The 13,573-nt window shown below is 46.2% G+C and overlaps 1 protein-coding gene across 2 annotated transcripts in view; it reads left to right on the top strand.

The window, feature by feature from the left end:
* LOC311239748 (ras-related protein Rab-37) overlaps nucleotides 1–13,573 on the top strand; it is an 80,725-nt gene that overhangs the window by 44,767 nt on the left and 22,385 nt on the right. For both annotated transcript variants that reach the window (XM_084328164.1, XM_084328163.1), the window contains 4 exons: nucleotides 1,911–1,952; nucleotides 11,460–11,526; nucleotides 11,854–11,906; nucleotides 12,991–13,056. In XM_084328164.1, coding sequence (XP_084184290.1) covers nucleotides 1,911–1,952; nucleotides 11,460–11,526; nucleotides 11,854–11,906; nucleotides 12,991–13,056 — 228 coding nt within the window. The remainder of the gene's footprint in view (nucleotides 1–1,910; nucleotides 1,953–11,459; nucleotides 11,527–11,853; nucleotides 11,907–12,990; nucleotides 13,057–13,573) is intronic.

The following is a 13,573-nucleotide window of genomic DNA, read 5'->3' as shown; positions in this document are numbered from 1 at the left end:
TATTATTTGTATTTTTTTTTGCACAATCGAAGCAGGCATGGCCACCTTCATTTCATTATATGTCTTGTGTCTGTATGTGATGAATAAACCTCTTAAATCTTGGGGTGTGTGTAGTGTGTTTAGATGGATGTCTGAAGGTCGTCTGGTAATCAGAAGGTTCCCGGTTCGATCCCAGCTCCTCCCAGGGCAGTGTGTCGAGGTGTCCTAAAGCGAGATGCTTAACCCCCTAACTTGCTCCCGATGAGCAGGTTGGCACCTCGCGTGGTCGACTGGTCGCCCCTGCCGTCGGTGTGTGTGAGTGAACGGGTGAATGTGAGGCACAGGTTGTTAAGCACTTTTGATAAAAGAGATATATATAAATGCAGTCCATTTATTTTATTTTATTTTTTATTATGTTTTTGGTAGATTTGTATTTGTTTATTGGACAAGTCCGGCAGAGAGGAAGGATGGGAGGAGAGATACGGGGGAAGACATGCGGCGAGGGTCGCCGGGTCCGGGAGTCGAACCCGGGCCGGCCGCGTTGCACTACAGTGCGTTACGCGGTGCGCCACCCTGGCGCCCCAATGCAGTCCATTTATACAGTACAACCCATGTCCCTTCGTCAGGGGGAGATTTAACCCTTTCACTACCACACTACCAAATGGTTAACCCTTTTCACTGTGACAATATGGAAGGTTAACCCTTTCACTGCCACGTGACAAAGGGTCGACCCTTTCACTACCACACGACAGACGGTTAACCCTCTCACTACCACACTACAGACGGTTAACCCTCTCACTACCACACTACAGACGGTTAACCGAAGGTTGTCGCGTGGCAGTGAAAGAGGCTCCTGTATACTGTACCGTACGTCAGAAACACAGACCTGCAGGAAATCAAGTGGCTTTGCTTTCATCTCTTACATGTCGCTTGATGGGTGTCAGTTTTAGTATTGTACCGGTTACAGTACCCTGCCCCCCCCCCCAAGGGCTGCTACTAACTGTGAGACACCCGACACCGGTATAATATAATGGTAACAACGACGCATTAGTGATGTGTGTGTGTGTGTGTGTGTGTGTGTGTGTGTGTGTGTGTGCGTGTGTGCGTGAGCGTGTGAGTGACGTGATGCTGCATGCGTACCCGGCGCCATGTGGCATAATCCAAGTCGATAGACCCCACGTCTGCCTCGTTCCTTCCCTCTTTCTCTCTCTTTGATGTGAGAATATTTTCCACCAGCTGCACCCTCTACCCCCCCCCCCCTCCCCCTCGACCCCCCCTCCCCCTTTACCCCCCCCCCCCCCCCCTCCCCCTCTACCGTCGTACTCGTCATTCTAAACATCCAGTCTTCCAGCGTCGGTACTTAGAACTATTTGAGGCCAATCTCTGATGTGCAGGAAATCGCACGGCGCCGCTGACAGCTCACAGGAAGTGGAGCGTAGGAGTGGGTCGTTAGGCTGCCAGTCTTCTTTCTCACTTATTGTGTAATTAAGTCTAATCCTGAGACCTCGCTGTGTTGCGTGGGCGTTGAAAATAGCTTTTCTCTTGGCAGCGTTCAGAGACGTCTTTTTTCTAGTTCTCCTTTACCGTTTCCTTTGCGCCGCTCGCCGCCGTCAGAGTTCACCACGTCCGGCTCCTGTCTCTCTTTCTCTCTCTCTCTCTCTCTGTCTCTCTCTCTCCCTCTCTTTCTCTGTCGCTCTCTCCCTCTCTCTCTCTCTCTCTCTCTCTCTCTCTCTCTCTCTCTCTCTCTCTTTCTCTCTTTCTCTCTCTGTCTCTGTCTGTCTCTCTCTCTCTCTCTCTCTCTCTGTCTCTGTCTCTCTTTCTCTCTCTCCCCCTCTCTCTCTCTCTCTCTCTCGCTCGCTCTCTCTCTCTCCCCCCTCCCCCCCAATGTGTAACGTCTCTCAAACCACTCTTATCTGCCATCTCCTCCTCAGAACAAGGTGGTGGCTGTGGACAACTTGAAAGTCAAGCTTCAGGTGAGAGCATGGACCTTTACACGCACACAGACAGACAGACAGACAGACAGACAGACAGACAGACAGACAGACAGACAGACAGACAGACAGACAGACAGACAGACAGACAGACAGACAGACACACAGACACACAGACACACAGACACACACACTTTACATTAAGGGAGGAGTTGCACACGCTCCGACCGACCCAAATAAGAAGGACATGTAGGGCCTGTCTGGTGCTCTCAGTGTAGACTGTCCACTACACCGTCCGTCCACTACACCGTCCACTACACTGTCCACTACACTGTCCACTACACTGTCCACTACACTGTCCACTACACCGTCCACTACACTGTCCACTACACTGTCCACTACACTGTCCACTACACTGTCCACTACACTGTCCACTACACCGTCCACTACACCGTCCACTACACTGTCCACTACACTGTCCACTACACCGTCCACTACACTGTCCACTACACCGTCCACTACACTGTCCACTACACCGTCCACTACACTGTCCACTACACTGTCCACCGTCCTCTACTGTTTGATACTGACTGATGAAGATGCACTCTGCATCGAAACGTCAGTTTAAATTAAAGTTTTATCGCATTTATAATAATAATAATAATAATAATAATAATAATAATAATAATAATAATAATAATAATAATAAATTGTATTTGTATTGCACTTTTCGTTCACTAGGATCCCAAAGTGCATTTAAATCTGCGCGCTCCTTTAAATCTGTGCGCTCCTTTAAATCTGTGCGCTCCTTTAAATCTACACGCTCCTTTAAATCTGCACCTCCTTTAAATCTGCGTGCTCCTTTAAATCTGCACATTCCTTTAAATCTGCGCGCTCCTTTAAATCTGTGCGCTCCTTTAAATCTGCGCGCTCCTTTAAATCTGCGCGCTCCTTTAAATCTGCACGCTCCTTTAAATCTGCACGCTCCTTTAAATCTGTGCGCTCCTTTAAATCTACACGCTCCTTTAAATCTGCATGCTCCTTTAAATCTGCGCGCTCCTTTAAATCTGCGCGCTCCTTTAAATCTGCATGCTCCTTTAAATCTGCGCGCTCCTTTAAATCTGTGCGCTCCTTTAAATCTGTGCGCTCCTTTAAATCTGCACGCTCCTTTAAATCTGCGCGCTCCTTTAAATCTGCACGCTCCTTTAAATCTGCGTGCTCCTTTAAATCTGTGCGCTCCTTTAAATCTGTGTGCTCCTTTAAATCTGCGCGCTCCTTTAAATCTGCACGCTCCTTTAAATCTGCGTGCTCCTTTAAATCTGCGTGCTCCTTTAAATCTGCACGCTCCTTTAAATCTGCACCTCCTTTAAATCTGCGCGCTCCTTTAAATCTGCACGCTCCTTTAAATCTGCACGCTCCTTTAAATCTGCAGCTCCTTTAAATCTGCGCGCTCCTTTAAATCTGCGCGCTCCTTTAAATCTGCACCTCCTTTAAATCTGCGCACTCCTTTAAATCTGCGCGCTCCTTTAAATCTGCACCTCCTTTAAATCTGCACCTCCTTTAAATCTGCGCGCTCCTTTAAATCTGTGCGCTCCTTTAAATCTGCGTGCTCCTTTAAATCTGCACCTCCTTTAAATCTGCGCGCTCCTTTAAATCTGTGCGCTCCTTTAAATCTGCGTGCTCCTTTAAATCTGCATGCTCCTTTAAATCTGTGCGCTCCTTTAAATCTGCACGCTCCTTTAAATCTGCACCTCCTTTAAATCTGCGCGCTCCTTTAAATCTGCACGCTCCTTTAAATCTGCACGCTCCTTTAAATCTGCACCTCCTTTAAATCTGCGCGCTCCTTTAAATCTGCGTGCTCCTTTAAATCTGCACCTCCTTTAAATCTGCACGCTCCTTTAAATCTGCACGCTCCTTTAAATCTGCACCTCCTTTAAATCTGCGCGCTCCTTTAAATCTGCGTGCTCCTTTAAATCTGCACCTCCTTTAAATCTGTGTGCTCCTTTAAATCTGCGCGCTCCTTTAAATCTGCATGCTCCTTTAAATCTGCACGCTCCTTTAAATCTGCGCGCTCCTTTAAATCTGCATGCTCCTTTAAATCTGTGTGCTCCTTTAAATCTGCGCGCTCCTTTAAATCTGCATGCTCCTTTAAATCTGTGCGCTCCTTTAAATCTGCGCGCTCCTTTAAATCTGCATGCTCCTTTAAATCTGCGTGCTCCTTTAAATCTGCACGCTCCTTTAAATCTGCATGCTCCTTTAAATCTGCACGCTCCTTTAAATCTGCATGCTCCTTTAAATCTGCGCGCTCCTTTAAATCTGCACGCTCCTTTAAATCTGCACGCTCCTTTAAATCTGCTCGCTCCTTTAAATCTGTGCGCTCCTTTAAATCTGCACGCTCCTTTAAATCTGCACGCTCCTTTAAATCTGCACGCTCCTTTAAATCTGCACCTCCTTTAAATCTGCACGCTCCTTTAAATCTGCGTGCTCCTTTAAATCTGCATGCTCCTTTAAATCTGCACCTCCTTTAAATCTGCACCTCCTTTAAATCTGCACCTCCTTTAAATCTGCACCTCCTTTAAATCTGCGCGCTCCTTTAAATCTGCACGCTCCTTTAAATCTGCACCTCCTTTAAATCTGCACGCTCCTTTAAATCTGCACGCTCCTTTAAATCTGCGTGCTCCTTTAAATCTGCGCACTCCTTTAAATCTGCGCGCTCCTTTAAATCTGCACCTCCTTTAAATCTGCACGCTCCTTTAAATCTGCGCGCTCCTTTAAATCTGCACGCTCCTTTAAATCTGCACGCTCCTTTAAATCTGCGTGCTCCTTTAAATCTGCGCACTCCTTTAAATCTGCGCGCTCCTTTAAATCTGCACCTCCTTTAAATCTGCACGCTCCTTTAAATCTGCGCGCTCCTTTAAATCTGCGCGCTCCTTTAAATCTGCACCTCCTTTAAATCTGCACGCTCCTTTAAATCTGCACGCTCCTTTAAATCTGTGCGCTCCTTTAAATCTACACGCTCCTTTAAATCTGCACGCTCCTTTAAATCTGCGCGCTCCTTTAAATCTGCGCGCTCCTTTAAATCTGCGCGCTCCTTTAAATCTGCATGCTCCTTTAAATCTGCACCTCCTTTAAATCTGTGCGCTCCTTTAAATCTGCGCGCTCCTTTAAATCTGCGCGCTCCTTTAAATCTGCGCGCTCCTTTAAATCTGCACCTCCTTTAAATCTGCGCGCTCCTTTAAATCTGCGCGCTCCTTTAAATCTGCGCGCTCCTTTAAATCTGCGCGCTCCTTTAAATCTGCACGCTCCTTTAAATCTGCGCGCTCCTTTAAATCTGCGTGCTCCTTTAAATCTGCGTGCTCCTTTAAATCTGCACGCTCCTTTAAATCTGCACGCTCCTTTAAATCTGCACCTCCTTTAAATCTGCACGCTCCTTTAAATCTGCACCTCCTTTAAATCTGCACGCTCCTTTAAATCTGCGTGCTCCTTTAAATCTGCACCTCCTTTAAATCTGCACCTCCTTTAAATCTGCACCTCCTTTAAATCTGCACCTCCTTTAAATCTGCACCTCCTTTAAATCTGCACCTCCTTTAAATCTGCACCTCCTTTAAATCTGCGCGCTCCTTTAAATCTGTGCGCTCCTTTAAATCTGCGCGCTCCTTTAAATCTGCACGCTCCTTTAAATCTGCACGCTCCTTTAAATCTGCGCGCTCCTTTAAATCTGTGCGCTCCTTTAAATCTGCGCGCTCCTTTAAATCTGTGCGCTCCTTTAAATCTACACGCTCCTTTAAATCTGCGCGCTCCTTTAAATCTGCGCGCTCCTTTAAATCTGCGCGCTCCTTTAAATCTGCGCGCTCCTTTAAATCTGCACGCTCCTTTAAATCTGCACCTCCTTTAAATCTGTGCGCTCCTTTAAATCTGCGCGCTCCTTTAAATCTGCGCGCTCCTTTAAATCTGCGCGCTCCTTTAAATCTGCACCTCCTTTAAATCTGCGCGCTCCTTTAAATCTGCGCGCTCCTTTAAATCTGCACGCTCCTTTAAATCTGTGTGCTCCTTTAAATCTGCACGCTCCTTTAAATCTGCGTGCTCCTTTAAATCTGCACGCTCCTTTAAATCTGCGTGCTCCTTTAAATCTGCACGCTCCTTTAAATCTGCACCTCCTTTAAATCTGCACGCTCCTTTAAATCTGCACCTCCTTTAAATCTGCACGCTCCTTTAAATCTGCGCGCTCCTTTAAATCTGCGCGCTCCTTTAAATCTGCGCGCTCCTTTAAATCTGCACCTCCTTTAAATCTGCGCGCTCCTTTAAATCTGCGCGCTCCTTTAAATCTGCACCTCCTTTAAATCTGCGCGCTCCTTTAAATCTGCGCGCTCCTTTAAATCTGCACCTCCTTTAAATCTGCACGCTCCTTTAAATCTGCACGCTCCTTTAAATCTGCACGCTCCTTTAAATCTGCGCGCTCCTTTAAATCTGCGCGCTCCCGTGTTGCTACGTGGGACTAAATCTCTGTCTCTCCCCGACACGTCACTCACATGTCGCCGTGGCACAGTGCAGTCCTGTGATGAAGTGAGTTCCTGTGGATCAGTATGACATTTACACGGCGTCGTGGGTGACTGCTGTGTGGCGCCCGTGCCAACAATGTGCACAGCTTATCTAATGCAAACACACAACTACTATCGCATCCTGCTCATTCAAACACCGCGAGTGGGCGGCACCGCAATTAGTCTCTGAAGCCACAGCTGCTGAGCGACCGCTTCCCTCACAAGGGGCCTCGCTCCTGATAAACCATTATAATTAGTTTAGTAAAAAAAATTATAATGTTACGCCGTCTCTCCCGGCGTGAATTGGCGGTTACATGTTGTCGTCTTAGTAGTTGGCTGTTGATGATATGCAGTTTGTCCATGTTGTTGTTGTGACGGTGTGGTGGTGTAATGGGACCCAATAGCAGACAAGTGGAGGCGGGCAGCGAGTCCGAGGGTTTTTAAGTCCAAGGGTTTTTTAAGGGTGCTTTCACACTAGGCATCCGGGGCCGTTTCCGAGCACGATTATCCCAAAAGTAGTGTAGTGAGATAATCGTTCCGTCCCCGGGACCACTTGAAAAGGTGGTCTGGGGAACAATTCAGGCGTCCCCTGGCACGGAACGGGCACGGAACGATTCAAGTGTGGACACAACTTTACCAAAACACGGAAGAGGCTTGCTGTAACAAATGCTTCTGTCTGGGTTTAAGGAGGAGGGTGCTAACCTGCTTGCCCAGAATAGAATTGTATTCATACTTCAATTTTAAAATATTATTTAGGTCCGTTTGGGATTGTGAGAGTCTGTAAACCTGCTCCAACGAGGAAAGCTGTATTTCAATTTCAGCCAAGCGCTTACGTCTTTCTCTCTTTTCAGAGGCTTCATAAGATATAATGTACCCTCTCAATACCACCTTAACAGTTTGAGTGCCAGCCATTAACATGGTAAAGCATGGTTAAATGCCACCACCCACTTCAATGATAGCGTTGTGAACGCGTAATCTCTGTCTTAAATTATGTGTCTAATCTGCCTGTCGCTTCTGCCTGTTTGCAGTCAACATTGTCGAAACGGATTGTTTTTTAATCGGTTCATTGTCGTTTTATAGCATTTTGAAAAGCCCTCGTTTTTCAGGAAAATATATAGATTCCGTGATAAAAAGGCATTTACTGGAATATTCTAGCATACACAAAAACGTTGTCATATTTCGGCTTATTTATGAATCGTTTTCAAATAAATGCTAGATTATCGATAGTATATGTGTACTTATGCACGCTATAGAGGCGGGCTGAAAAATCGATTCTCTCATTTCCTGATCAGCGATCACAGCCACACACACGCATAGGGCAAACACTGAGATATAGGTGTAAACAGCTCTGATTATCCTAAGACTGGTCAAATAAATTCCTTACCTGAGATCAGATGTTATCCAAAAAGATTATTCCAATTCCTGATCGCCATTCCAAATATCGATCACGCTTATTGATTACAGTGTTGAGTACTGTCCACGCGTTTTCCGGGCCGGCGAGCACAATCGATCCTTCAGTTGGCCTTGACGGAAAAGTAAAATGAGGAAACTGGCCACCCCCCCTGCATCAGTGTAAAAGTAATGGGGTGCAGTTACACAAGGAGAGACGATAGGGGGCGGTATCTTCCCAATTGAGCTCAGAGAGACTCTGCAGCACTAACCCAAGGCTCGATTCATGAAATATGAATTCAAATCGCCAATAAAAAAAAAGACAAACAAACGCTATATAGCGTCGGGGGCACTCAAAGGTCGGCATGAACTAACGACAAAACGCGTCCGTGGCACTCAATGTGTTAACAGACTCCCACAAAGTAGCATCAGAGACATGACCGATATCATTCGTTTGCATAAATTCAATGAGTCGAGATCTCATTGTTTTTGTCTACCTAAATGTTTACTGGTTAATTTGAGCTATTTGTAGTGCCAAATCTCCCTCGGGATGAATAAAGTATTTATATTTTATCTATTCTATTCTATCTCATTTGATCCCGAAATGCTTTCTCCGAGAGCAAAGAAGGGTTGAAGCGGCAGCTATAGCGCGTCTGTGGCAGTGCCAGCTTTACCAACATCGGGGTGTTGCTCCCTCAAGTGTGCTCGGGAACGAAATCCGATTGGTAGTGTGAAAGCTGGCCAGCGGGGGAGTGGGGACTATCGTTCTCGGGAACGGAACGAAACGGAGGCAACCGTTCCTAATGTGAAAACGCCCTTATGAAATAAGACTAATAACAGAACAAGGGAACAAAAACGAACAAAACAAAACCTCTCAGTGACTACTGGAAGAGGGGGAAACAAAAGGTAAATGCAATCACAAACTCTTAACTACTAACATCTAACACGGGGAACACTTGAAATATGGAACGTGCAACATCAATGGACCGACACAGAGAACCGGAAACAAGGAACTCAAATACACATGAACAAATGACAAACGAGAAACACCTGGGATGATTACAACTGGAGACACCTGGGAGGGGAAACAGACTGAGAAGAACTACAAGAAAACAACACAAGGAACTACAACTATGGAAGACGAGACAGCAAACACCGGGACAAAACAAGCAGACTACAAACACTAAACTGTGAACCTAATACAAGACAGAAACACTAGACTAACAGGGGGACATGAAGGAGAGAGAGAGAGAGAGAGCAAAATAGATAAAAGAGAAAGAACACAAAGAGACAGAGAGACAAGGAACACACATACATGGACAGGGAGAGGTAGAGCAGGGGAGAACAGTCCATGGATGGGTGGAACATCACCTCCTGGTTTGGGAATAGCACTGCACAAGACCGTAGCAGACTACAAAGAGTGACACGTTCAGCCGAACGCACAATTAGAGGGGGGCTTCCCACCCTCCAGAACATTTACAACAAGCGGTGCAAGGGGAAGGCTAAGAGAATTATTAAGGACTCGAGCCACCCGAACAACTGCCTCTTTGAACTGCTGCCGTCAGGCAAGCGATACCGGAGTCTTATGGCGAGCACAGAAAGACTCAGAAGGAGCTTCTATCCCCAGGCCATCAGGCTGCTAAACGAACAATAATCGCTAAACGAACAATAATCACTATGCAACAACCATCAAATGCACACAGCACACACACCCACACGCACACACACACTCACTCAAACAAACAACACACTGCAGCACCCACTCTCCACACTTTAGATCACACAAACACACTTACACTTTATATTTATTGATAAAGGATTTGCACTACAACTCGTACACCTACTGTGAATTGTACCTAAACTGCACCTCGTCCATTTATGCCTTGCACTATATAGTATTGTATATTAGTACACTGCACAGTATTGTATATTGTATGGTAACTACGTCTACGAACATTGTACATATGTCTAAACTGAACACTGTGACCTCTTTTTTTTCTTCTAATTTTTACTATGTTTTTATTTCATACTTATCTTGTCATGCACAGTCTCTGGAGCGCAACAGTAAGAAGCATTTTGTACAAAAGTATTCTGTACTTCTGTATGACAACTATTAAAGAAACTTGAAACTTGAAACTTGAAACATCACAATTATGACTTTCACAGATCTGGATGCAGTTTGCCCGCGTTAGCTACCGTGTTATTATGACTTTCACAGATCTGGATACAGTTTGCCCGCGTTAGCTACCGTGTTATTATGACTTTCACAGATCTGGATACAGTTTGCCCGCGTTAGCTACCGTGTTATTGTGACTTTCACAGATCTGGATGCAGTTTGCCCGCGTTAGCTACCGCGTTATTGTGACTTTCACAGATCTGGATGCAGTTTGCCCGCGTTAGCTACCAGTTTATTGTGACTTTCACAGATCTGGATGCAGTTTGCCCGCGTTAGCTACCGTGTTATTGTGACTTTCACAGATCTGGATGCAGTTTGCCCGCGTTAGCTACCGTGTTATTGTGACTTTCACAGATCTGGATGCAGTTTGCCCGCGTTAGCTACTGTGTTATTGTGACTTTCACAGATCTGGATGCAGTTTGCCCGCGTTAGCTACCGTGTTATTGTGACTTTCACAGATCTGGATGCAGTTTGCCCGCGTTAGCTACCGTGTTATTGTGACTTTCACAGATCTGGATGCAGTTTGCCCGCGTTAGCTACCGTGTTATTGTGACTTTCACAGATCTGGATGCAGTTTGCCCGCGTTAGCTACTGTGTTATTGTGACTTTCACAGATCTGGATGCAGTTTGCCCGCGTTAGCTACCGTGTTATTGTGACTTTCACAGATCTGGATGCAGTTTGCCCGCGTTAGCTACCAGTTTATTGTGACTTTCACAGATCTGGATGCAGTTTGCCCGCGTTAGCTACCGTGTTATTGTGATTTTCACAGATCTGGATGCAGTTTGCCCGCGTTAGCTACCGTGTTATTGTGATTTTCACAGATCTGGATACAGTTTGCCCGCGTTAGCTACCGTGTTATTGTGACTTTCACAGATCTGGATACAGTTTGCCCGCGTTAGCTACCGTGTTATTATGACTTTCACAGATCTGGATACAGTTTGCCCGCGTTAGCTACCGTGTTATTGTGACTTTCACAGATCTGGATACAGTTTGCCCGCGTTAGCTACCGTGTTATTATGACTTTCACAGATCTGGATACAGTTTGCCCGCGTTAGCTACCGTGTTATTATGACTTTCACAGATCTGGATGCAGTTTGCCCGCGTTAGCTACCGCGTTATTGTGACTTTCACAGATCTGGATGCAGTTTGCCCGCGTTAGCTACCGTGTTATTGTGACTTTCACAGATCTGGATACAGTTTGCCCGCGTTAGCTACCGTGTTATTGTGACTTTCACAGATCTGGATGCAGTTTGCCCGCGTTAGCTACCGTGTTATTGTGACTTTCACAGATCTGGATGCAGTTTGCCCGCGTTAGCTACCGTGTTATTGTGACTTTCACAGATCTGGATGCAGTTTGCCCGCATTAGCTACCGTGTTATTGTGACTTTCACAGATCTGGATGCAGTTTGCCCGCGTTAGCTACCGTGTTATTGTGACTTTCACAGATCTGGGACACTGCCGGCCAGGAGAGGTTCCGCAGCGTAACGCACGCCTACTACAGAGACGCCCAGGGTAACCCGTCCGCTTCTCCTACCTCACTTCCTGCTGCTGTGTGTGTGTGTGTGTGTGTGTGTGTGTGTGTGTGTGTGTGTGTGTGTGTGTGTGTGTGTGTGTGTGTGTGTGTGTGTGTGTGTGTGTGTGTGTGTGTGTGTGTGTGTGTGTGTGTGTGTGTGTGTGTGCGTGCGTGCGTGCGTGCGCGTGCGTGTGTGTAGAATGTGTTGGCATACTTGTGTGTGTGAGAGAGAGAGAGTGAGGGAAAACCTGTCAAAGAATGTGTTGGCATACGTGTATGTGTGTGTGTCAAGAGTAACAGTAACACATAATGTGTTTCCTCCTCAGCGCTTCTTCTGCTCTATGACGTCACCAGCAAGTCGTCTTTCGACAACATCAGGGTGAGACCTCTCTCTCTCTCTCTCTCTTTCTCTCTCTGTCTCGCTCTCTCTCTCTGTCTCGCTCTCTCTCTCTGTCTCGCTCGCTCCCTCTCTCTCTGTCTCGCTCCCTCTCTCTCTGTGTGTGTGTCTCTCCCTCTGTCTGTCTCTCTGTCTCTCTCTGTCCCTGTGTGTGTCTCTGTCTCTCTCTCTCTCCCTCTCTCTGTGTGTGTGTGTGTCTCTCTCTCTGTCTCTCTATCTCTGTCTCTCTCTGTGTCTCTCTCTCTCTCTGTCTCTCTCTGTTTCTGTCTCTTTCTCTCTGTCTCGCTCCCTCTCTCTCTCTCTCTCTGTGTGTGTGTGTATGTGTGTGTGTCTCTCCCTCTCTCTCTGTCTGTCTATCTGTCTCTCTCTCTGTCCCTGTGTGTGTGTCTCTCTGTCTCTCTATCTCTGTCTCACTCTCTCTGTCTCTGTCTCTGTCTCTCTCTCTCTCTCTCTCTCTCTCTCTCTCTCTCTCTCTCTCTCTCTCTCTCTCTCTCTCTCTCTCTCTCTCTCTCAATTCAATTCAATTAAAATGGGATTTATTGACATGTGAAACATACGTTTACATTGCCAAAGCAAAACAATCTCTCTCTCGCTGTCTCTCAATCTTTCTCTTCTCTCTCTCTTCCTCTTCTCTCTCTGTCTCTCTCTTTCTCTCTCTCTCTCTCTCTCTCTCTCTCTCTCTCTCTCTCTCTCTCTCTCTCTCTCTCTCTCTCTCTCTCTCTCTCTCTCTCTCTCTCTACTTACTCCTGTCAAAGTGACTGCGTCACAGGCGTGTGGTTGTTGTTCTCCTAACATGTAGAGTGTTATAAGGCCTCTTGGAGGAAGTGGCTGGATGTTATCTCTAGTTTCTCTCTCGTGGAGCTCCTGTGAAGAGTCGTGGTGTTGAGCTTTCTGGGGAGAGAGAGGGACTGCGTTCCTCTCAGGATGACTGATGGCAGGATTGTAATCACGCCAAAGCAGCAGGGAGAAGTGTTGGTATTCCTACCGACCAATTTACCACTTTATCTTTTGCTCTTATGTCTTTTTATCTCTCTCTCTCTCTCTCTCTCTCTCTCTCTCTCTGAAGGCCTGGCTGACTGAAATAACAGACTACGCTCAGAAGGATGTGGTCATCATGTTGCTTGGCAACAAGGTGAGCTTCCTCTTTGACCATATATAAAAAAAGATCAGTAATAATAAAGAGTCCCTCGCAAACAATGTTAACACACTCCTCGCTCTCTCTTGTCGACCTTGTATATGGTGTGAACATGAATATAAAGCTCTTTCTCTCATTACACACACACATTCACATTCACACATTCACACACATTCACACATACCACACATTCACAAATACACACACACACACACACACACACACACACATACAAGCAAATAGCCATTCACACACCCACCTACACAAGCAAACAGCCATTCACACACACACACACACACACACACACACACACACACACACACACACACACACACACACACACACACACACAACAGCCATTCACACACATCCCCCAAAAATAAAACTCTTTTAATATCCGAGCCTCATCATTCCAGCTCCACACTCACTGACTTAATGAGAGTTATTGTGTGGCGGACAGAAGAGAAAACATCAAACTTTCCCGCCCGGAGCCAACAGCAGTCATTGTTAATAA

Source organism: Notolepis coatsorum (assembly GCF_963971535.1).
Source record: "Notolepis coatsorum genome assembly, chromosome: 14".
In the NCBI taxonomy this organism is placed as follows: domain Eukaryota; kingdom Metazoa; phylum Chordata; class Actinopteri; order Aulopiformes; family Paralepididae; genus Notolepis; species Notolepis coatsorum.
This window is presented reverse-complemented; position numbering and strand designations above follow the sequence as displayed.